We start from the raw sequence: 25,697 nt of genomic DNA, 5'->3' as shown, positions 1-25,697 counted from the left end.
GGATAGGCCTTTTTACCATATAAAAAGTCTAGCTTTATCTCTAATAACATTTTTAAAAATATTTTTTAGTAGTAGATAGACACAATACCTTTATTTTATTTTATTTTTTTTATGTGGTGCTGAAGTTCACACCTAGTGCCTCACATATGCTAGGCAAGACCTCTACCACTGAGCTACAACCCCGGCCACACTGTTTGTTTTTTAAAGTCAGTTTTGTGTGATATTACTATAGCCATTCCACCTTTCTTATTTGCTGATTGCATATTTTTCCATCCTTGAACTTTCAAATTATTGTACTTTTTAATCTAAAGTGTGTCTTATAGAGACAGCATATAGTTAGATCTAGTTGTTTTTTTTTTTTGTCTATTTTTACAATCTCCGCCATTTATTGGATTGTTTGGTCCATTTAAAGTTACTATTGATGTAGTTGATTCATTTGCCATTTTAAATTTTTTCTATATTTGTTCTATTATTCTTTACTAATATTTTGCATTAAGAACTTTCTGACATATTAATTTTTAAAATAAATTTTAGTTGTGTCCTTAGAGATTACTCTAGTCTTAACATATCCAACTTAACAGAAACAGCTTCAGACTTACACTAACAATTTCAGTGAGATATAAAATCATTATTCCTATATGGCTCTATTTTTCAACACTTTTATTGTATTATTGTTATACATATGTCAATGTTATAGTGTATTGCTATTATTTCATTCAATTTTATATATTCTAAAGCAGCCTACAGAAAAAAGGAGAGAAAGTATATATTTATAGTTTGTGTTATAGTAACCTCTTTACTATTTGACTTTCATCACCTTTTCCTACAGATTTGAGTTACCATCTGCACTCACTTTCTGACTTCAATACAGCTTTGATCCCACTAATCTTTTTTTGCTATTGGCAAATACATCTCTATATACTGCAGGCCCCAAGAATATGACTCATATTCTTGAGAAAACTTGTTTTATAGACATATTGAATTTAAGATTGCTTTTAAAATTATCAGAACGAGAAATAGCATTTATCATTTTATATTTGCATAAGTATCTTTACCAGTGTTTTTGTTTGTTTGTTTGTTTATTTTGTTTTTTTCCTGGTTGGGGCCACTTACTTTTAGTCAAAGGAACTTCTTTTCATATATCTTGTAAGATACCCCTGTTAGCCACAAATTAGTTGTTTTTATCTGAGCACTTTTTTAGTTCACCTTCATTTTTTTAAAAGAGCTTTATTGGATATAGCATTCTTGGTTATCAGGGTTTTTTTAAGCACATTGAGTATTTTATTCCTGCATTCTGGCCTCCATTATTTTTAATGGGAAGTAATCTGCTGACTTTTATTAGAGTTCTCCTGTGAGTGACTATTTAATTATATTTCTCTTGCTGTTTTAAGATTTTCTCCTTTATCTTTCAACATTTTTCACCATGATGCATCCACCTGCAGATTTTTGTGAACATTTCTTTCTCGTATTACTGAAATGCCAAGAACCTTTGGTATAATACCTACAATGTAAAGTTGAATAACAATGTTGAGGACAGATCTCTTTGCTTCTGGCCTAGAAAGAAAACATTTAGTTTTCCATTATGAAATTGAACATTAGCTGCAAGTTTTTCATAAAATATCTTTTTTAAAGGCTTATTCTGCATGGAGTTCCTTGGGTTCCTTGGGTCTGAGATCAGAGTTTTCTCCAAATTTAGCCACTTTACTATTATTTCTTTTAAAAATTATTTCTTCCTTGCTGAATTCCAATTATATGAGTGGTAGACTACATGATTTTTTTTCTCATAAGTTACAGAGGCTTTGCTTATTTTTATTTTCATCTTTTTTTCCTCTTTGCTTTATTTTTGTATTTTCTATTGCTGTGTCTTCAAGTTGACTTATCTCCCCACTACATTTGCCCATATGGTCTTTCTCATGTTAATTCATGCAATGAATTTTTTTTTCAGATATTGTGCTATTCTGTTCCATTAAAAAAAAATCTTCTGCTTCTCATTAGGTTCATATTTTCCTTTAAATCCTTGAACATGATTATAATAGGTGCTTTAGAATCCCAATTTGCTAACTTCATCATCTCTGCCATTTTTATCTTTCTATTGGCAATTTTTCCTCCTGGTTATGAGTCACATTTTCCTGTTTAGGAACCTCTGTTGTGGTTTTTTTTAAATCAAATGTAGGGCATTTTAAGTTTCACATTACTGAATATCTAGATTGTGTAGTTTTCCCTTAAAGAGCATTGGGTTTTGTTCAAGTTACTTGCAGATTGGCTTCACCTTTTGAAGGTTATATTTAAGCTTTGTTATTTGAAATGTGGAATACATTTTGATAAGAAATGTTCAGCCTTTCTACTAAGGTGTGACAGTTTCAGGTGCTTCACGTAATGTACCTGATCATCAAGGAGGACCTTCCCTTCTCTGGTAGCTTGGATCTCCAGCATCTCCAACCCCTCTAAGAATCATCTCCTTTACATCACCTTGGTCATTCTTTTCCTTGCCTTATGGTGTATCACTCTTTGATTGCACATCTCAGGTGTTCAGCAGTTTTCAGAGGACACCTACGTATGGCTGCTGCCCCCAGATGAAGGGGCCACACAAACAAAGCTCCTGCCTGGTTGGGCATCCAGGCACTTGGAAGGCTAGAGCTCCTGCTGGCCATGTCCACTGATGTATTACAAACAGCCCCGCCAGGCCAAACTGTAGGCAAAACAGATGTTTCTGCTTCAAATATGATGTTTTAATGCAAGAAAATACAACCATATCTTCTATTTCCCAAATCAGTACCACTCTCCATTCCCCAAATAGAGAAAAGCAGAGGAGCATCTGCAACACCCCATTCCTCCCCTACCACTTCTCCATCCCAAGAAGCAGCTGCTAACAATGAAGACTCAAGCATAGAGGAGGAGACCTTCTCATGCTGAATTGCTTTCCATCCACAGTCAAAGGACACTTTGGACAATGGAGGTTACAGAGGACCAGCCCCCACTGGCCACCAGACCCAGCAATGATGAGTCCAATAAGACTTAGGAAGACAACAGGGGTTATATAGAAATAAAACAGTCAGCAGGATCTTGTAAGACTCAATCCTCAAATATAGGAGGAGGAAGACAGTCATTTCTTTTTTTCATCTCATTATTTTTGTTTTTTAAAAAATTGCTGATAGTTACATCACAATAAAAGATTTTCCTCCTAGTTCAAGGCAGGAAAGGTGTAATGGGCTTTGTTCCAAAACAGTACAGTATCATTGCCTACCCCAGAAGGCCATATCTTCTCTGAAGACTACAATGGTTATAGCTGTTAAAGCACATGATTTGCATTTGTTCATTATGTAATTTTATTTGCTTGACTTTTTATTTGATATTGTTTGCAGTTGGCACTTAAATAAGAGGTGAACTTCTCTTTTGCCTTGGTGTTTTGGAAATCAAGCGTCCCAGAGTCTATAACTTGTTATATATACACTTTCAGAATTGAATTTAATCAGATGTTCAAAATGTGAGTTACACATTACCTTGTATTTACACTGTTGGGTTTTTGGTTTGGTTGTTTTTGTTTTTGTTTTTTATTTTTTATTTATTTATTTATTTTGGTACTGTGAATTAAACTGGGGGCACTTAACCACTGAGCCACATTCCCAGCTCTTTTTATTTTTTTGAGACAGGGTCAAACTAAGTTGCTGAGGCAGGCCTTGAACTTGAACTTGCAATTCTCCTGCCTCAGCCTGCCAAGTCACTGGGATTACAGGTGTATGCCACCACACCCAGCTACACTGTTGGTTTTTATTATTTTCTATTTATTATACTTCTGGAAGTAAGGCTACTTTTTTTTTTTTTTAAGTAATGCTACTTTTAAAAGATCCCAAACTCACAGATAAATTCCAGCATATCTAGTACTGTTGACTTAGATTCACTTTCTGCCATCCAAATACAATTTTTTAAACAAACATTACTTTTTGGTCCCAAATTGTAACATACAAGGATATATGTGATAATGCTTTGCATTTAAGTAACTTTTCTTCCTCTTAAAAAAAACTGCTTTGGATGTTTGCAGGCAACTAAAACACAATTTAACAATATTGCTTAATCTGACCACAATTTTAAGCAATATATTAAAAGTGTCAAGAAATTCTGGCATGAGATGGCAATTCAGTGAACACAGATAAAATGTTATGTAAATACCTTTTTTTTGTTTGAATTACTGAATTGTAGGTAGAAACTGGTACAATATTAAACATATGAAGAATTACTTTTAGTTAGTAATTGATTGTAGGGCAGTTTCCTCCAAGATTTCAAGCAATGAGTAGAGACTAAAATTATATCAGGCCAGGTTCAGTGGGCCATGCCTGTAATTTCAGCTACTAAGGAAACAGACAGGAGAATGGTACTTTTGAGGTCAACCTGGGCAATTTGGTGAGAACTATCTTAAAATTAAAAAGGGTTAGCACTGTAGTAGCTCAGTGGCAGAGTGCACCTGAGTTCAATCCCCAATACTGCCAAAAAAAAAAAAAAAAAAGTGTGTTTATATGTGTGTGCATATTAGATTTGTTCACTTTCTTATTGTATAGTAAGTTTGAATAAATCTTAGGGGCAATTATCACTTGAATAACATTGTATCTAAGTCTTTTGAATTAAAATTATACCTGAATGAAGTTTTGGTATACATAAAGGATATATGTGTACAATGAGCTTTTCCTTTCCTGGGCTTGTTTTTTTTAAAGCAACTGAAAATTACTTATTGTATTTCATTCTAGTCTTTTTATAACAAATAATTGATCAGCATGTAAATATTTGATTTGAACACACTTTAAATTGTCACTACAGCTTCTTAGAAAACAATCTCTACTATACACTATAACAAAGCCCAGGTGAACCAGTGGCCACAGGTTTTGTATGGACATAAAAGCAGCAGCACCACTCATCCTCATCTCGGGTTGGACAACTGACTGTCCTAACAAGGGAAGCTCAAGGGAGATACACCTGTTTTACTGGAATAATTTTTTTCATATCTAAAAGAGAATTGTTTAATACTTTGAATAAGGATTTATTAAAAATCTATGGTAGGGTGTGGATGTCATTCAGAGATAAGAGTTCTTCCCTAGCATGGGCAAGGCTCTGGGTTTAATCCTTAGCAACTGGAAAAAAAATAATAAAATGGCAAGTATACACACACGTGTGCGCGCGCGCGCACGCACACGCGACATTTATGCAAAAATTTACTGAGCTTTTAGTCTACAAAGCATCATCTTTGAAACTCTTCCCGCCAACTTCCATCTGCCCCAGCCTCCCTCCACCTTGATTTTGCTCCCTTCAACGTTATTAGCAAAATAACTTTGCTTTTCCTGGATCCTTTTCTGCTTCTGGTTCAGAATGTGCCTCCAGGCCAAAAACTGGAACAACTGTTTCCTTTCCCAAGGATCACAGTCCTGCACTCATGGTTATCTTTTGTGTAAAAACATATTTTGCCCTGTTTTCAATTCTTTTGTTTTTCTGGTAGAGGGAATTGAACCCAGGGCCTCCTGCATACTAGTCAAGCAGTCTACCACTCAACTACGCCCTCAGCCCACTTCCCTGTTTTCTGGTTGTTTGTATTAAGAGAGTCTGGCACTACTATTCCAACATGATCAGAAGTAGAGATTATGAGGTCCTTAAATGTTTAAGTGAGGGCTGGGGTTTTGGCTCAGTGTGAAGCATTTGCCTAGCTGTGTGAGGCACTGGGTTCAGTTCTTAGCACCACATATAAATAAGTAAAATAGGGGTCCATTTACAACTAAAACAATATTTTTAAAAAAAGCTTAAGTGAAAGAGATTTACACTTTGGAATTTAGAATGAAAAGTAGTATTATTCATATAATGCAAATTTCATGAGATTTAAAAAAATTGAGTTAGATTTTATCCATTTTTGCCAAGCTCTTAAGAAAAAAAGGTCAAAATGAAAACTTACCAAAATGATTTATGAAAAATTGAAATGAGAAAATACATTTTAAAAGTGATATCAAATACATAACCAAATGCCAACTAATATTATATAATCCATATTGGACATGACAAATACTGATCAGTTGCAATTATTGTGCATTGCTCTTCTTGTAGAAATCCCTAATGTCCAGGCACTGTGGAGCATGCCTGTAATCCCAGCAACTCCAGAGGCTGAGGCAGGAGGACTGAAAGTTCAAAGCCAGCTTCAGCAGTTTAGTAAGGCCCTAAGCAACTTAGAAAAATATAAATGACCAGGGATGAGGCTCAGTGGTTAAATGCCTCTGGGTTTAATCCTCAGTACCAAAAAACAAACAAAATAAATAAACATTACACCTAAGAGTGATTTTTAACCTCTTAGTCAACTGAAAACATTGAGACTCTTTTTACACAAAGTAAAAGAGAGCTAATTTTAGCAGTGATTGAACTCAGTGCTTAACCATTAAGTCAGCCCTTTTTTATTTTTTATTTTGAGACAGGGTCTTGCTAAGTTGCTGAGGCTGGCTTTGAAGTTGTGACCCTCTTGCTTCATACTCCAAAGTCACTGGGCTTATAGGTGTGTGTCCAGCACCTGGCTGCCAGCTCTTTCAAACCAGTTTTACAGAATAGGAGCCACACACAGCTCATTCCCTTACTTTTGTTAGAAACCACCCCCGCATCCAGTATCTGAAGTCATTAACTACTTCATTGTTTTCTAACAGTTGTGTGTTTTATTTTCAGGGTCAACTACTATATGGAGTATTTGAAACATACATGTCAACTTGTGCTTCATTTAAGTATAAAGAAATCGTCTTCCCATTACGAAGTTGTTCAAGTCTTACAACTCAGGTTCAACAAAAATTTAGGAACTCAAAAATATATTACTAACAACTCAGAAGAGAAACACAAACACAAATGAATGTAAATTTTTATTTGAATAGTTGACAAAATTTAGAAAGACATTTTGGAACATTACAGACTCCTGATGTGGATATAATAGTAGAAACTTTCTTTTGTCATCTTTAAATTTATTTTATTAAAGCACTAAAATAAAATTGGGATAAAAAGTAATGGAATATATAACCAAGCTGATTAAAATGAGTGATAAAAATCAAGAGAAATTATTCTGACACTGACCAGTAAATAGTAACAAAATTTTTTTCCAATATGAGGAAGAGTAATCATTGCATAACATATGCATACATAAAAACATGTTGTGCACTTTAAACATATATAATTTGTTACATCTCAATACAGCAGGATAAAAGAGTTCACAATCTAACCTTGAATCAAAAACAATTTTATATTTTGGGCATCAATTTAGAGGGATCAGGTTCATGGGGGGGGAGGGGCAAGAAAGTCTTCCAGCGAGTCTTGAAACCTGAATTCACAGGGGTTATTTACTCTTACCAGTTTAAAAAAAGAAAATTATCTAGTTTAAGGCTGCAACTAGATTCTTGGCATAATTCCTATTGCAGAGCAGAAATCTACTTCATTTTTTACAAGCTTCTTTGCCTTCAATAAATTTACTTTATTAAAGCAGCAAAAAAAGTCTGGGGCTATAGTTCAGTGGTAGAACACTTACCTAGCATGCATGAGACCCTGGGTTCAATTCCACTACCAAAAAAGAATAAAAAAGGTATTACTTCCTTTTGCATAAAAAGTCTTACACTTGGATACATAAGGATAGTTGTGAACACAGAGTTTTGAAGTATTTCTACAATTATTTTTATCTTAAGAACAGTGCTTTAGAGGTTTTCTCGTCTGGGTCCATCTCAGAGACACTTTTTTACCAGCAAGAGAATGGATTCTGTAATATTGAGTTGGGGATATAACTTGACAACTTACCTTACCAGATACAATGTTTTTCACAGGCTTCAGTAAAGTGGTTCCAGAATCACCACAAAAATAAATTCCTAGTTTCATGGAACTCCTTCCCTAAAGATTACTTAATACTGTTGGGTGATCACGTTTCAGAATTTTTGGTTTTGTACAATGTGCATATATCCCCCAACATCTTCTACAGAGGCTTCCAAGAATCCACCACAAAGCATTAGGATAAAAGGGCCAGGATATTCCCTAAATTGTGCTTGAAACCACCATGTCAGATGAAAAAAGTAGAACATCATTAGACTTCTTTACCAGCTGATTCCAAATGAGAATATTAAGACTTACCTCACAAGGTGCAGAGAAAATTGAAAACGACTGAATAAATGCTCGTTAACTCGGGGATTAAATATGGTAGAGCCTAGACTTCGTCCACCAGCTGATCGTATTATATATGGCAGGTGCATTTCTCCTTTTTTAATCGGTGTTTGCTGCCTCTCCCCTCCTTTTCATCTTTTCTTCCCTTCATTTTAATCTTCTCAACCAGCGCTCACAAACAGGTCCTACCAGAACACATCCGCAACCCCAGTCTCAGGCCAGCGAGTCCTCCCTCTGCTCCAGGATCTCGGCCCCTGTCGAGACGCTGCCCGGACTTTCCCATCCGGCTGCTTTCGTCCCGGGCCCCGCCCACATGCGCTCTCACGTGACCGCGCGTGCTCCGCCCCCTGTCTCCTCTCCGCCTCACGTGATCGCGCCTGGGGAGAAAACGCCTGACCCCAGCCCCGGGCCTTCCCGGTGCAGCCTTTCCTACCTGCAGCTCGTCGACTTTCTCGCCCTTCGGTCACCTGCACGTGTCTCCGCCACCCCGACTCGGGGTGTCCCTGGAGCCCCGTCCGCCATGCGGCTCCTGCCTCTGGCCCCAGGTGGGCCCTCGCGGGGCAACTCCCGCCACTTGCCTGCCTGTAGACCAGCGCTGCTGCTGCTACTACTGCTGCTGAGCGGCTGCCTAGGAGCTTCGGGGGTGGCAGCAGGCTCCCGGAGGCCCAATGTGGTGCTGCTTCTCACCGACGACCAGGGACGAAGTGCTCGGCGGCATGGTAACTTCCATTTCTGCCCCGCCCCTCCATCTCCCCGGCTGACTCCCTGACTTCTTGCCCTTTTTCCTTAACCCCACCCCCCAACTGGCTGCGGTGACTCTGGGTCGGTTTGGGTTTGCTACTCAAGGTCCTTCTCAAGCAAGCAGCTTTGATGGGCCCGCAGGACTGTTTCTTCTTCGGGTTTGATGCACATGTCACACACCCCACAGTGCTGCCAGTCTGGCCCTTACTGCTGCGGAGTTTTGCGTTTCCCGTCTCGAGATAAACATGTGGACTCCAGTTTAAGGATTCGTTGACCAGTGAGGCCCTGGTGCTGGAAGGAGCACGCAACCGTGATTGCTTTTGTTTGTATAAGGAGTTTAAAGGCCATAATTTCAATTCCCTTTAGGAAGAACCTGGGTCACCTCTGCATTTGTGCCTGTGTACAGGGTCTGTACCTGATATCTGTAAAATAAGTGCTGATGAAATGAACTAATCTGGTAGGTAGACTGTTGAACTGTTGAGACTGTTTGACCCTAGAGGATCAAGAAAGTTTAATTAGCCTAATGGAACGCCTGGCTAAAGCATTAGGGGCTGTCACGAGACTGGGTGGGTTGGGTGAGGGCAGGGGGCGGTACTAGGATGGACCCCAGGGCCTGGATCATTCTACGTTCTACCATTGAGCTGCATCCCCTTTTTACTTTGAGACAGGATCTCGCTAAATTGCCCAAGCAACCTAGAACTTGAGGTCCTCCTGTCTCAGCCTCCCGAGTAGCTGGGATTATAGGCCTGCCCACTGCCCTGGGCACCAAACTTCATTTTGTCTTCTAGAGAGAGTTGCCACTGTATCTTAAGAGGTTTGAAATGTATGACTTTTATCACATTTATCCCAACCCCTTATATAGGTCAGAAATGGGGCTGAACCCCAATGGCACAGAAGCAAACTGTTGCCTCAAGGCATAACTGACTGGCACTCTGATTCTGGTCCATCCTTCCTCTCATCTTTAAAAATAAAATAAAAGAAAGAAACAGCTTCATTACTTATTCCTTTCAGTTCTGCTTTTTGCTTTCAGCTAAATGCTGAAACAATGAAAACTCTCCAGACAAGAAGTTGATAACTTTTCCTGTGTAGTAACATCCTAGCTCAGTGTTCTTCAAATGAGTGAGTTGTGAAGTCAGTTTAGTGAGTAGCTACTAACATTTTTTGGAATAGTAGAATGGAAATTGTGTTTTACACATGATAATGGTAAGCATATCCATATGTACATGTGTTTTGAGTTGTGAGATACACTCAGAATGTGCTCAACAGTATGTCTTTTCTTGTCTGTTTAATATACTTGTATTTCGAATCCACAGTTCTTCCTCCCACACATACCTCATTGCCTTTTAGTTTCTCCCCAACCATATTGATACCAAGAGTCTTAATTTGTTTCCCTTCTTTTACTTTGGTTTTGCTCCCATTCCAAATACTATACTTATCCTCCTGCTCACAAAACTCTTATAATTTTGTCCTTCAAGAACGTTTTGTCTAGAAAAACAAGCTCTCAGTGACTAAAGTACTTAAGTAGAAGGTCATGCTTTCATATGTCAAAACAAAATTCATTACTTCAAAGGTGTTCAGAATTCAGTTTCTTTGATTCTCATTGACCACAGTTGTTGATATATTTGTGATCTCTTCCTGTTAGTATGTTAATCTTATTTGCTGCTTTAACCTAGTAGCAGTCTTTTTTATAGGTGTTCATACTGGGGAAAGGAGCCAAAATTGAGTGAAGAGCACAAGTCAAACTTAATGCCCCCAACTCTTCCGAGAATTCTGAATTTTCTTGTAGCCTTTTCCAGAATATTCTGCTAAGTATCTAACAGGGCTTCCAAGGGGAAGAGCTAGGATAAAGACAGCATTTGAGGACCTAGTTGGAATCAGCAGAATGTGAGGTATTTCGTAATTCTGTTTCAATCATCACAGGAATCTACTGCTGTAGATAATTGTCCTTAAAGAAGAGGAAATGAAAATTTACACGTGGTCAGATAATTTGGCCAAGGTTCATTTAACTTGTAAGGGCCAAAGCTTGGGTATTTTATGATCCCTGACCACCATGTTTTTTCCTCCTACAATACTGTGATAATTCTGACTTGTGAGATGTCATTTCACAAACCCATACCAGCATGGTCACTTCTACCATAAAGATTCTTCAGGTGACATTCAGGAATACCAGTGAATTTCTGAATATATATATATATATAAATCTTCATGTATAATAGCTTTGCTTTTGTGGAGAGAGGGAGTCCTCTAATCCAAAAAAGATTACAAATTACTGCCTTGGTTCACAAAATAAACAGTAGTCAACCCTGCAGATAACTCAGGTTGAAGAATTGTAATACTTGGTATGATTTTGGTTTAAGGTGAAATTCTTTCAATCATCTCGATAGCCTATGCAGCTATTGAGTCCTGCTTCATCCTTGACATTTCATTATATTTGTTCCAGGTGGGACTTTGCTTTTACTGTTTTTCCTACGGAACTGTTCTTTTTCATTTCTTGATTTTACTTAAACATCATATGGTGCTATGGGACACACTGTTCTTCACAGAAGCATAAGCAGCTCTTTTTAAAAATCATTCACTGTAGGAAAAAGTGACATTTGGATAAAATCTCAAGGAAACCAGGAAAGAAGTCATGGGGACATGTAGGAAAAGAATAAATACAAGCCATTGCTTTACTTAAATAAAAATAATTTTCATTGTTAAAAGTTAACCAGGCCTGGTGGCACATGCCTGTAATCCCAGTGGCTCTGGAGGCTGAGGCCAGAGGATTGTGAGTTCAAAGCCAACGTCAGCAACTTAGCAAGGCCCTAAGCAACTCAGTGAGACTCTATCCCTAAATTATTTTTAAAAAGAGAGAGAGAGAGACTGGAGATATGGCTCAGTGGTTAAACACCTCAGGATTCAGTCCCCAGTATCCAAAAAAAAAAAAAAAAAGTTGGCATTTGACCCAAAGGACTTAAAGTCAGCATACTATAGTGATGCAGTCATATCAATGTCTATTGTCACTCAATTCACAGTAACTAGATTGTGGAACCAACCTAGATGTCTGTCAGTAGATGAATGGATAAAGAAATTGGTATGTATACACAATGGAATATTACTCAGCCTTAAAGAAGAATATAATTATGGCATTTGCAGGTAAATGGGTGGAATTGGAGAATATCATGCTAAGTGAAATAAGACAATCCCAAAATACCAAAGGCTGAATGTTTTTTCTGATAAGTAGATGATGATACATAACAGGTGGGGGAGGTGAGGAATGTAAGGGAAGAATGGAGGAATGTTGGATTATGTAGAGGGAAATGAGGGGTGGGGTGGGGGCGGGTGGAGAAAATATAATGGAATGAAACAAACATCTTTACCCTATGTTCATGTATGATTATACAAACGATGGGCCTCTACATTGTGTACAACCAGAGAAATGAAAAGTTGGACCCTATTTGTGTACAATCAATAAGAAATAAAAATTAAAAGCTAGCCATGGAATTATCTGAATTGTCAAAACTTTCAAAGCAACTATACATGGGACCTGGAAAGTAAATGACTCCTTAGGACTTTGTAGAAGGGATTTGGCTTGGGATGAGTAACACATTTACTCATGAAAACATAAGATTGGCTGCTGCTTTATTTTTTTTTTTTTCCCCTGTAGTTGTCCGTGGACATTTATTTGTTTATATGTGATACTGAAACTCAAACCCAGTGCCTCACACATGCTAGGCAAGCACTCTGTGACACTGAGTTATAACCCCAGTCCCAATTGGTCACTTCTTAATGACATTATGACCTTCACCCAATCAGCCTCTATCCATTTGGATTAGCAGGGATACACATTTTCAGTACAGTGTGGTTTCTTGCCTGGGACTTGTTCCATTAAGCTCATGATATGGTTATCACTTACACTACCATTAGTAGAATAAGGACTACAGTTAGGAATATAAATTTCTTAGACTTACAATCAAAATTCCTATGTAGTCCTGCTTCATCCTCTGGCTTCTGCCTGCCCCTCTGACCTTGTCTTACCTCTTTCCCCTGTACCTCTTGGGCTGTTATTTCCTTAGCCCGGAGGCATCCTCTCCTAATCTTTGTATGACTTCTCTCAGCAGCAAATTCCCTCCTGAAAGAGGCCTTTCGTGATCACCCATCTGAAGTAGTTCCCCCTTTCTACCAGCTCCAGTCACATCATGCTGTCTTATTCTGATCAATGCACTTATGACTACCTGAAATGATTAAATTGTCTTGGTCCCCATGAGTATCATGAAGTCAGGGACATTCTTTTTTCCACCATTGCCTAGATCAATGCCTGGCACACATTAAGTGTATAATAAGTGTGTTATGGTCACGTAGTATAGTCTTAAAACCAAGTAAAACTTGGTTCAAGTACTTTTGCATATTGGACAGTTTGACACGTCTCAGTCAACTCGGTTGTTTTCCCCACATTATCATTTTCTCTCCCAGTGTCCTCATGATAACTTGGATTCTTTGTCAAGCTGGTGTTTTGTTCAGTTCACTCTTCTCTTCTGGGAAAATATCTTTTCTGGTGATTTTTGAGTACTGGTGACATTGCCTCTGAAGGTTAGCACAGACCTACGCTGCTAGTGTTTCTTGTGATCCTGTTAAAGATCTACTCTTGAAATTATCAAAGCTCATCTTAAATTGGAATTCTCATTCTTTTGGCCTTATAGTTCCTTAGATTTTCTATTATCAATATAAAACAATGGGGAAAAGCCATTTATACATTGTTGAAAATGAGCCTTTTATTAGTCTAGTATATTTGGAGTATCAATCTTTAGGAAATTAATACACAAAATAACTTACCAGTGCATTTGGTGTGGTCTTAGGTTTCAAAGGTATTTTAGAATCATCATAAACTGCCTTGTATTACAACTAACAGAGCCTCTTTGATAGTGCTTTTTGCTCTGGAAAGTGAATAAAGATTATTGGTATTCCTTTTATTTGTATTTAAATTCATACTGTTATCACTCTAGGATGAAGTTAATTTTTCTCAGCAGTTGTCAATCTTAGATTTTGAACAAAAGATAAAAAGTCAGGATATAAACAAAGCAATTTTTGGCTAACTTTCTACCTGATAAGGCTCTGTTAAATCTGCCTGCTACCTGGTTCAGGTGGTGACGTGTCTGGTCACCTCCAGGTGGTGAGCTGGAAATTAAATAGTGTGTGTCTGGGCTCCACCACTGAGATTTGAGGCCATCCCCCGATCAAAGCCTTGTTTGTCAGAATCTAATTGTTGTTTCTCTTTTAAAGGGTGGGTGGTAACTTTCATATCATTTTTAATATTCTAATTCTAAAGATGAATTCATGGAGATAGGCCAGCACTCTCTGCCTTCTAAGGTGACTAGTAACGAATAAGGGAAGGACGCCAAAATTGTATTACATTAAAATCAGCATCACTGGAATAATGTCTTCAGCTGTGAGCTTTCCCTTCTTGCTTGTGTTGCAGACCCCTGTACTTTTGCACAGGGTACTAAACAACTATTGCCAACTGTAGATTCTGGTTTATCTCCAGAATTATACAACGCTTGGCTATTGCTTAGTGACAAAGCTGACAATTGGGAATAAAAAAATATGTAAAAAGTCACAAGTTTTGGTCTGGGGTTTTATCAGAAGAAATGTTTAATGTATAATTACTTACTTTACAGACACCACTAAAGAAAACCAAGGCCCTCATTGGAGAGATGGGAATGACTTTCTCCAGTGCTGTAAGTTTCGAAACTAATTTTGTTAGATTTTGTGTTTATAAGAAGAAATACTCTTCTGGAAGTCTGGTGTAGTCTGTGAAGAGTTTTTATAGTTAAATGTCTGAGCTGAAGGAAGGACTTTATATATATAATGATATAGATTTTAATTGAATTATTACTTCCTGTCAATTGAAGATCAGTTGTAGGTATTTGCTAAGCCAATCTGTGCTACAACTCAGAATCAGAGAATTTTATCTAAAACCTCAGTTTTAGATTTGAAAATGGATTGATAGAAGCAAGTGATGTTTATACTATGTTACCTATTCTATGGTTAAACCCAATTAACTGATAGTCAGACCTGACAAAGATAATAGCACCTAAAAACATGTATATTTATACACAATATAAATACACTAAAAGTTATGCTTCACATATAATATCAAAATACATTCTATTGCTGTGTATAACTAATAAGAATAGATTTAAAAATTAATAAAATAGAAATTTAAAAAAGTACAGATGCAAAGATCCAAAATAAAATGCTACCAATTCAAATTTAGGAGCCATACATATAACCCAGTAAGTGGTAGTCTAGGAATGGAAGGATTGCTTAATACCAGGAAATCTGCACAGTGAAACAATGTTAGACCTAAGAGAGCATAGATTCTAGAACCAGACTGCCTAGTTTTGAATACGTGTTCATTTATGTACCTCTGTAACCTTGGGTGAGTTATTTAACCTCTGGTTCTTGGTTTCCCCATTTGTAAATAGTTAACCAAAATCTATCTTAGGGTTATTGTTCAGTGAGTCAATGCATGTAAAGCTACATGATGTTGGGTTTTCCATTGTCTGTCTACATGATATTAGTAGTTGAAAGAAGGAAAGTTAATCCTTTTTTTGTTGTTGCTGTTGTAGATTAACACAATATCTTTATTTTTATGTGGTGCTGAGGATTGAACACAGTGCCTCACACACGCTAGGCAAGCGCTCTACCACTGAGCCACAGCCTAGTCCCAGGAAAGTTAATCTTGATATTTGAAAGCTGTCTGAAATTTTAGCTGTCTGAAAGCTGTCTGAAATTTCCTGGTAACCTTAAATTGTTAGAATATATCCTTACAATATATATCCTTGCATATTTCAAATAACTAGCACACTTAATACTTAAGGTGAGAAACTTAGGACATTGTTTGGAATGAGACAAGACAATAATTTTTTATGTTCTGGACTGTCTAGTCACCATCATAAGTCTAGATTGAAATAAATTTGAACTATTAGAAGTCAAAAATATTTCCACTCTTGTATTTTTGACCTAGAAAACAGAATTGTTTGAAATTGTGTGTGGTGCTGGGGATTAAACCCAGGACCTCATTCATGCTAACCAAAGCACTGAGCTACATTCTAAGCCTTTTATTTTTTGACACAGGGTCTCATTAAGTTGCCCAGGCTGGCCTTCAATTTGTGATCCTCCTGAGCAGCTGGGGATTACAGGTGTACACCACTATACCTGGCTAGAAAACTTGGTAAATTAATAGAATTCAGTAAGGTGGAAATGAAAAAGTAAAAATAACTTTTCTTCTGTATGAGTTAGAGAAGTAGAAGAGATCTTATTCATAATAGCAGTAAAATGTGAACACTCTAGGAATGATCTGGTGATGTCCAGAATGGTTTAAGACCTATATAAAGTTATAGTACTTAACAAAAGATAAAAATACTTACATAGATATATACAACATTTTCTGTGGTAAGACACTTAAATTTGTTCTAATCAGAATCTCCACAAGACTTTTTCTAGACTCAAATGATTCCAAAAGTTATCTGGAAGGCTGGGAGTGTAGCTTAGTGTGGAGCACTTGCCTAGCATGTGTAAGACCCTGGGTTTGATACCCAGTAATAACACATGTAATTATCTGGAATGATAAATAGGTAATAACAATAAAGCTATTTTATTTTTGATACTGGGGATTGAACCCACAGTCTTGTGCATGCCAAGCTCTCACGCTACCACTGAGTTATACTCTTGAGGTTTTTTTAATTTTGTTTTGTTTTGGTTTTTTGAGGAAGAAATTAACCATACATTAAAATGTGATATGGAGATACAATAAGCAGTGTGATAAGGGCCATAAAATAGGTCAGAAAACATAAAGGGAAAGAATTAAGAATTTCCACTGTTAAAATTACAGAAGTCAAATTAAGAACAAAAATAAAAAAGGGAAATATTTGTAATGTGACTAAATCTTTGTTTACTGCAAATCTTAGGTTACAAGAGGCCAAAGTCCAGGAGGGAAAAATGAGCAAAATACATAAACTAACTCTTCACATAGACAATTGGTCACTGTGCATGTAGATAACACTCTTCCTCAACAGTATTTTAAAAATGCCAGTTTGGGCTGGGGGTGAAACCCAGTGGCAAAGCACATGGTTAGCATGTGCAGGGTCCTGGTTTAATCCTCATCACAAAGCTAAATCCAACTTGAAAAGCAAAAAAAAAAAAAAAAAAAAAACCCATAAAAGGAACAGTATCCAATGTTAGCATGAATATATTTGATCATCCCTTTCCTGCTGGTGTTAGTTTTAACTTCAGTAAAGTGGTTTATTGGGCAGAAAGGAAAAAGGTTGTTGATAGTAGCTCAGGAAACATAAGACAGGTAGGGGGAATCCAGTGTGGAAAGTGTTAGAAGAAATGTGTAAAGCTACAGATGAGCCTGAAAAGGAACCTCTGCTCAGCTGAGATTCAAGTAGCCTTCTTTGTCTTTGGTTAAGACCTTGCATATGAATATTATTGCCAAGTAGTGTTCCTTGCATATGAATATTATTTCTTTGGCAGACAAGATGAGAATTACTCTTATTCTTCAGACAGAAACCAAATGAAAAAGAAATTCTCTTGGTTTGTCTTACCTGTTTTGATGGCTGCATTATGTGACTTAAAGCAGCTCCACTGTACATCATATGTAAAGAAAATCTCTGTTCCATGAGAAATTAAAATTTTGAAGTTGAGTATTGAGAAGCTTCCTTTTATTGTCTTTAGAAGTGATGAAAACTTCATCATTCTTGTTTAACTGTGTTTTGCTTCTATTTGTAGTATGTGCCAAGTGCTCTGTGCTGCCCCAGCAGAGCCAGTATCCTGACAGGGAAGTACCCACATAATCATCACGTCGTTAACAACACTCTAGAGGGAAACTGTAGTAGCAAGTCTTGGCAGAAGATCCAAGAACCAAATACGTTTCCAGCAATCCTCAGATCATTGTGTGGTTATCAAACCTTTTTTGCAGGGAAATACTTAAATGAGGTATGTTGAATGGCCTGTTCTTCCCCCTCCCCTTATAACAGCTTTTTCAGTGTTAATTGATATTTGCAGTAATTTCTCTTTTTTCAGTAGTGTCAATTCAAGTCATGTTACAGGGTTGGGTGTGTGTGTTGTTTTTTTCCTCATCTGCTCATGGATTACAGGAACCTGTGTACATGTTTCGGGTACTGTAGTTTCTCTTCCTATAAATAGTCCTAGAAGCATTTATTTTAAAATTGTCCTAAGACTGCCATTGTCGGTTGCATCTTCCCTTTTCCACAGGACTTCTACTTGTTGTGTGGCTGTATCTTTTCTTCCATTTCCCCTTTATTAGGATCAGAATGAAGAATTTTTTCCTTTTAGGTTTTTTTCCTCACATTTCTTAAAATCTTTTCCGAATTATAACAGTTGAATACTTAACTTCAACCTGAGAAGTGAGAACAGACTGTGGAGAGACCGTAATAAAGGGAAAGTACCCAGAGTCTGGGGCAGTCAGACCATTATAATGACTGAGTGGTTGGTGTGCTGGCCTCAGGCCTGTATAGAGTGATACCTCATTGTGACCTGTTGGGACCAGGTTTCGTGGCCTCAGGTCTACTACATTGGCCTTAGCTTTTAGTCAAAGACCAAGCTTAAAATAGAGTACTTGGGGGTTGGGGCTATAGCTCAGTTGGTAGAGTGCTTGCCTTGCAAGCACAAGGCCCTGGGTTCAATCCCCAGCACCATCAAAAAAAAAAAATAGTGTAATTGGTGATATTTGGGGTTAGCTTTCAGAGTTAGCTTAGGAATGCAGAACAAAGAAAAGATGTACGTTATACTTTATCTGTGGTTGCTGGAGGTCTTAATATCTGATCTGAATTTTCTGCTAGTTTGCTTCTTCTCCCCAGTAGTTAGGGGGATCTGCAGTCTTGTGGGTTTAAAGGAAAAAAATCAGTTTGAAAGAATTGAGAGATAGGAAATGTGGTGTGATACTCAGTTATGGTGTTGGTGTGTGTCATAAAGAGAATATATGCTTCTTTGAATATTGCAGGTCATCTGAGTATATGAAATTAGGAGAAAACTTTCTAGTACAGAGAGATAGTTCTCAGGGATTCTGCCTTAAATAGGCAGTTTTAAAAATTATCGAGGGACTGGAACTGCAGCTCAGTGGCAGAGTGCTTGCCTATCACATGTGAGGTACTGAGTTCCATCCTTAGCACCTCATACGAAAAATAAAGGTATGATGTACAACTACAAAAAAATTTTTTTAAAACTTGTTGAAATAAGGTGGGAATGGTCTGTGGTCTCTTCACTTATTCTTCTCATCAGATAAGTTGTGCTCCAAAAGTAGATTTCATCAGGGCAACTGAAGTAATAGACTAGATAGCTCAGTCTAATCTTTTTGGTGTTATTAGCCACCGTGTCAGTTGGACCATTCATTCTGTGCCATCGTGGCTCAGTACTTACTCCTGAATAGGTCATGTAGGGTAGGCTACATGGACTTTTTCTGTAGCGGACTATATAGTATATGTTTTAGGCTCTGCAGGCCACACTTCTCTGTCTGTTGGCAGCTTGCCTGCTGTGCCACCACTGTAGCACGAATGCAGCCGTAGATACTATGTAAGCAAATGAGCAGGCTATATTCAAATAAAAGTCTGTCACTGAAATTTGAATTTCCTGTAACTGTCACATTTCGCAAAATATTTTCCTTTTGATAGTTAAACTTTTAAATAGTTAAAAAATTTTAGTATTTTAACCATACAAAACAGTTGGGAGACCATATTTGGCCCACTGGCTATGGTTTGCCATTTTAGCTTAAGAAGTTCCTAGGATTATAGAGTTCTACACTTTTTTATTAGTCTGTGTGTTGAGGAAAATTGAGCACCTATTCTGTGTCAGGCACTGGTCTAAAAAGATTCAAAATTTCCTGTTCTTTATGGTCTGGTCATGTCTGAGGAGTTCTAATGTCTTACTTGTCTGTCTTTTCAGTATGGAGCTCCAGATGCAGGTGGACTAGAACATGTCCCTCTGGGCTGGAGCTATTGGTATGCTTTGGTAAGTGATTATTAAAGTCAGTGCCAATTACACACAGCCCTCCTGATGCAAAGCACTTACTCTCTAATTTAACCCTGATACCAACATAACTTTTTCTGCTTCTGCTTAATTGTTTTGTCTCCTTAAAGAAGTCTGTTGACTGGTGAGTCACTCCATTCTGGGATGTTTTTCTTGCATTACAGAGGGTTTAGCAATGTAGTTTGCTGTTCTCCCTGGCCCATTTTTGACTTTTAAAGTAGAACAAATTATTGAAACCATGCTAGTCTTTGATAAAACCCTTGTCAGAAAAATCAATTAAATATTGACATGAGTAATTCCCTTTTTTTATGTCTTACTGCTTTTTAAATAGTACAGTTTAGCCCAGCATAGGTTTAGTTCTTCATTTTGTGTTGACCTCATACCAAATTTTACTTTCCCCTTTTAAATAGGAAAAGAATTCTAAATATTATAATTACACCCTCTCTATCAATGGGAAAGCACGGAAACATGGCGAAAATTACAGTGTGGACTACCTGACAGATGTTCTGGTGAGTTTCTGGAACTCTGCCCTTGCAGGTTTGGCTCACATTGGGTTAAGGCTCTGCCTAGAAAACCTCTAGTCTTGTTTGTGTCAGGTGACATAAATGTGTAATGTTGTGGTCTACCTGCCAAAGAATATGTTTTAATTGAATTAAAAATTCCTAAGGGTTGTTTTTCTTATATTCTTGAAATTCTAGCAACAAATCCCTTTTCCAAAGGGTAAGCACTAACACCTTTGTTAGGGGCTCCTTTTTTTTTTTTTTTTTTTTTTTTTTTTTTAATATAGCTGTACTTTGGATTGAATGTTCACTCTGCCACTAAGCTACATCCCCAGCCCTTTTACTTTGAGACAAGGTGTTGCTAAATTGCCCAGGCTAACCTTGAACTTGTGATCTTTCTGCCTCAACCTCCCAAGTAGTTAGGATTGTAGATGTGTGCCACTGTGTGCCACTGGGGATCCCACTCTTGGCCCCACGCTAGAAGGTGGTAACTTCATAGGCCTCTGCATAGGTGGAGGCATAGAGATGTTCCGTGGTCATTGTGTGCATAAATCACTAAAAGGTGAATTTGGGACTTCACGTTCTGAAGTATCCTTAATGGAAATACTTCATAGTGCATTTATTCACCAAATGGGTCAGCACCAGGCACAGTAGGCATTTTGTAGTAAGTGAAGCAAAGTCTATTCTGTGGAAGGTAACTTGTGGCAGAATTTATTATGCTATGTGTGTGGGCATATACACATGTTCATTTGTTGCTTCATTAGATAATAGAGAAATAAGGGTGGGAGGCTACTAGGTAGGTAACATTAAGCATCTAAAGGAGGTGAGAGTGAGCTGTCCCTCAGGGGAAAGAATGCCACAGGCAAGGGAACAGTGAGTGTGAGAGCCCTGATTGAGCAGGAGTACCCCTGGCACATCTGAGAAACCACAAGGAAGCTGATAGAGGTCAAGTAAAGTAGGTGGATGGGAAGGTGATAGGAAGTAGATGTCTTCAGCATGTTGAGCTAGTGTTAGGAACAAATGAAGGTGTGAATCAGAACAATGAAAAACAGCATCTATGTGGGGTGCTTTCATTCTCATAAAGGATCTCCTGATAAGCAAATGAAATATGTAAATCTACATAAGTTAAAATTCTGGGGTGACATGTTTGTTTTGGCCTTTACTTTTGGTGCCAAGGATTGAACCTAGGCTTTGTGTGTGCTAAGCAGCTGATATACCACTAACCTACATCCTCAGTCCCAGGATTTGGGTTTAATATTCATTTAGTTTAGCTACTTCAGCTGGCATAATTGACATCTACTTTCTACCTATTTTCATAAGGTTATGGTAACTTTTTTTTTTTTTTTTTTTGCGGTGCTGGGGATTTGAACCCAGGGCCTTGTGCTTGCAAGGCAAGCACTCTACCAACTGAGCTATATCCCCAACCCAGGTTATGGTAACTTAATTCACCTTTCCCATTTTTGAGAATTAGATTTATTCTCTTATATTCTTGATGTCATCTAATATATATGCTGTTTCATTTATGTAAATTAATACCAAAATGACCAAATTATTTCATTCCATATGGGTGACATAACAATTTCTAGATCATGTAAAGTCATCAAGACCTCTCAGTTCCTTTTTTGTGATGGTATGCTTTTCAGTTTTTTAAACATTGCCTAAAAACCAAATGTTGTGTTCCAACAGCATGCTTGCACATGACCATGAAATAAGATCTTGCACTGAGATGTACAATTAAGATAATCTTGTACTCTCTGCCCACCAGAGGACATTTTATCTATTAAGTACTGAATTGTTGGGTAGGGTAGGAGGTGACGTATCTTTGTATGTGCAGGCTAATGTCTCCTTGGACTTTCTGGACTACAAATCCAACTCTGAGCCATTCTTCATGATGATCTCCACTCCAGCACCTCATTCACCTTGGACAGCTGCACCTCAGTACCAGAAGACTTTTCAGAATGTGTTTGCACCAAGAAACAAGAACTTCAATGTCCATGGAACGGTAGCCTCCTCAACCCTTGAATTTAAGCCATACTCAGTATAAGTAATACTATAGAAAACCTTTGAGCCATGTAGTAGATTTTCTTTCAACATATTGTAGGGGTAATGCCTCTCCCTAGGACAACAGATAGTATAGACTTGCTTCACAGGTAGAGATAAGGTACCTGCCACACATCCAGGGAGCAGCTAGGGAATCTGCGGAAAATGGTAAAGAATGCCATCTTCTCTGATTACAGGAGTGTCACTCAGGCTTTTCTAGTAACCTGTGGGTTGGCTTTCCTCCCTCCTGGCAATGTCTGAGACATGTCCCAGGGGATGTCCCCACATCACCCCAAAACTCGTTGGTCCAAGGCATAGAAAGAACAGGGGTGACACAGTACCATGTACTTGGAAAGGAAATTGAGTGGCGGGGGGGGGAGGGAGCCAACACAGGAGACATGATTACAGGCCACAGCAACCCAAATATTTGCTTCATGTGCCAGTTAACTATTTCTTCCTCTCAGTCTTAAGTGGTTGCATTGCCCTGTTTTCCTACCCAGGATATTCACTGTCCTAGGTCCCTGGAAAGATCCTATCATAGCATTTCTTTAGTTAATAGGTTATACTTTCCTGGCCCAAGGTATGGGCAGTTCCTGGTTCAAAGTCAGAAGGTCTCCACTGCCTCATGTCTGTTCCCCAGAAATCATAATTGCTTATAAGGTTGTAGAGGGAATGAGTGAGTTGAATTCAGACGCAGTACTACCAATTTCTGGCTGTGTGAAATGAGCAAGACAAGACACCTTAAAATGGAAGATCCCAGTCCCTCTTGAAACTATTGTGAGGATTACAGACATCTGGCACACTTCTGACACGCTGTATGTAGGCTTATCTTGTTGAATGATTTTTTGAAGCTGAGTAACCTGGGTTTTAAACTGAGAGGTAGTTTCAATTTGTTTTCAAACAGGAGTTCATTGAAGTTACCATGACTGATAAGTTTGGAAACTTGGGATTAAATTAGTCATTTTGTTTCATCGCTGACCAAAAATATAAGTAAAAATTATTCTGTTACACTCCAGAATTGTGTGGTTGAATGTGAATTTCCAGAAGGGAAGGATAGTTATATAGCATTTCTCAGACTTACTAACTAAAAAGCACTTCTGAGGAGTATGATTTGGTAGATGCTAACTTAGAATACTGTGAATAGACAGGAGAGAATTAATAGTATATGAGAAGTTTTGTTTAAAAATATGACTTTCATTTGGATGACTCCTCCAGATTTGGACTTGAAGTTTAAGAAATGCTGCTGTGATGGATTTTCCCCAAGGATCTAGTGCAGTGAATATCTTGGGCACGAAAATAGAGGGCAATGAAATAACTCATTCGGCAAAACTTAGAGAACGGTAAAAGTTAATATTAACCTGTTTAGAATTATAGTAGTTATAAATGTAATCCCATGTAGCTAATGGTTTCCCATGATGTTCACTAAAGTCTTTTATTAATGTTGCTAATAAAGGAGCTAAGGCATTTTATAGTTTGGAAGGTGATGGAAGCTGAAGAATGAGTGATAGAGTGGATCGAGAAATTTCCTTTTTAGGAGTACAGGGGAAGGGAGAGAATCTGACGTTAAATGGGTTCAGGTCTACTTGTTTTATAATGTTGTTCACATCTTCTGTTTCCTTGATCTTCTACCTAGTTATTTCATCCACTATTGAGGGATACTGAAGTTTCCAACTATTATTGTTGTAGTCTTCATTTTCATCAATTTCTCCTTCATGAATTTTAATGCTATATAACATTTAAGGTACATAAATGTTTATAATTGTTATGTTTTCCTGATGGATAGGCCTTTTTACCATATAAAAAGTCTAGCTTTATCTCTAATAACATTTTTAAAAATATTTTTTAGTAGTAGATAGACACAATACCTTTATTTTATTTTTTTTTTTATGTGGTGCTGAAGTTCACACCTAGTGCCTCACATATGCTAGGCAAGACCTCTACCACTGAGCTACAACCCCGGCCACACTGTTTGTTTTTAAAGTCAGTTTTGTGTGATATTACTATAGCCATTCCACCTTTCTTATTTGCTGATTGCATATTTTTCCATCCTTGAACTTTCAAATTATTGTACTTTTTAATCTAAAGTGTGTCTTATAGAGACAGCATATAGTTAGATCTAGTTGTTTTTTTTTTTTTGTCTATTTTTACAATCTCCGCCATTTATTGGATTGTTTGGTCCATTTAAAGTTACTATTGATGTAGTTGATTCATTTGCCATTTTAAATTTTTTCTATATTTGTTCTATTATTCTTTACTAATATTTTGCATTAAGAACTTTCTGACATATTAATTTTTAAAATAAATTTTAGTTGTGTCCTTAGAGATTACTCTAGTCTTAACATATCCAACTTAACAGAAACAGCTTCAGACTTACACTAACAATTTCAGTGAGATATAAAATCATTATTCCTATATGGCTCTATTTTTCAACACTTTTATTGTATTATTGTTATACATATGTCAATGTTATAGTGTATTGCTATTATTTCATTCAATTTTATATATTCTAAAGCAGCCTACAGAAAAAAGGAGAGAAAGTATATATTTATAGTTTGTGTTATAGTAACCTCTTTACTATTTGACTTTCATCACCTTTTCCTACAGATTTGAGTTACCATCTGCACTCATTTTCTGACTTCAATACAGCTTTGATCCCACTAATCTTTTTTTGCTATTGGCAAATACATCTCTATATACTGCAGGCCCCAAGAATATGACTCATATTGAGAAAACTTGTTTTATAGACATATTGAATTTAAGATTGCTTTTAAAATTATCAGAACGAGAAATAGCATTTATCATTTTATATTTGCATAAGTATCTTTACCAGTGTTTTTGTTTGTTTGTTTGTTTATTTTGTTTTTTTCCTGGTTGGGGCCACTTACTTTTAGTCAAAGGAACTTCTTTTCATATATCTTGTAAGATACCCCTGTTAGCCACAAATTAGTTGTTTTTATCTGAGCACTTTTTTAGTTCACCTTCATTTTTTTAAAAGAGCTTTATTGGATATAGCATTCTTGGTTATCAGGGTTTTTTTAAGCACATTGAGTATTTTATTCCTGCATTCTGGCCTCCATTATTTTAATGGGAAGTAATCTGCTGACTTTTATTAGAGTTCTCCTGTGAGTGACTATTTAATTATATTTCTCTTGCTGTTTTAAGATTTTCTCCTTTATCTTTCAACATTTTTCACCATGATGCATCCACCTGCAGATTTTGTGAACATTTCTTTCTCGTATTACT

At 37.3% G+C, this 25,697-nt stretch overlaps 1 protein-coding gene and 1 long non-coding RNA gene across 3 annotated transcripts; one reads left to right on the top strand and one right to left on the bottom strand.

Annotated features, from left to right (window-relative positions):
* Nucleotides 1–1,104: 1,104 nt before the first annotated feature.
* Nucleotides 1,105–8,421, bottom strand: LOC306660650. Of its 2 annotated transcripts, XR_013763698.1 has the most exons (3): nucleotides 8,116–8,421; nucleotides 7,526–7,557; nucleotides 1,105–2,689 (listed from the first exon to the last, which is right to left on the bottom strand). It is a non-coding gene; the product is annotated as an uncharacterized lncRNA (long non-coding RNA). The 2 variants fall into 2 exon arrangements; XR_013763699.1 differs by lacking the exon at nucleotides 1,105–2,689 and having other exon boundaries at nucleotides 7,367–7,557.
* A 108-nt stretch (nucleotides 8,422–8,529) lies between these two features.
* Nucleotides 8,530–22,473, top strand: LOC306660741 (N-acetylglucosamine-6-sulfatase-like). Its single transcript, XM_079139179.1, has 6 exons — nucleotides 8,530–8,864; nucleotides 14,541–14,600; nucleotides 17,659–17,865; nucleotides 19,831–19,896; nucleotides 20,325–20,423; nucleotides 22,249–22,473. Exons 1-6 carry the CDS (start codon nucleotides 8,814–8,816, stop codon nucleotides 22,456–22,458), a joined length of 693 nt encoding a protein of 230 aa, XP_078995305.1. The 5' UTR covers nucleotides 8,530–8,813; the 3' UTR covers nucleotides 22,459–22,473.
* The last annotated feature ends 3,224 nt before the right edge of the window (nucleotides 22,474–25,697 follow it).

This window comes from Sciurus vulgaris (genome assembly GCF_902686455.1).
Source record: "Sciurus vulgaris genome assembly, chromosome: 5".
Taxonomy (NCBI): domain Eukaryota; kingdom Metazoa; phylum Chordata; class Mammalia; order Rodentia; family Sciuridae; genus Sciurus; species Sciurus vulgaris.
Note: the sequence above shows the minus strand (reverse complement) of the source record. Positions and strands in the feature narration are given on the sequence as shown.

What these genes read in the sequence shown, in the direction of transcription:
- LOC306660741 (XM_079139179.1), top strand. Translation starts at nt 8,814, where the DNA reads ATGTGGTGCTGCTTCTCACCGACGACCAGGGACGAAGTGCTCGGCGGC. An exon ending in CAGGGAAATACTTAAATGAG is followed by an intron (nt 17,866 to 19,830) that starts GTATGTTGAATG and finishes CTGTCTTTTCAG; the next exon opens with TATGGAGCTCCAGATGCAGG. An exon ending in ACTACCTGACAGATGTTCTG is followed by an intron (nt 20,424 to 22,248) that starts GTGAGTTTCTGG and finishes TTGTATGTGCAG; the next exon opens with GCTAATGTCTCCTTGGACTT.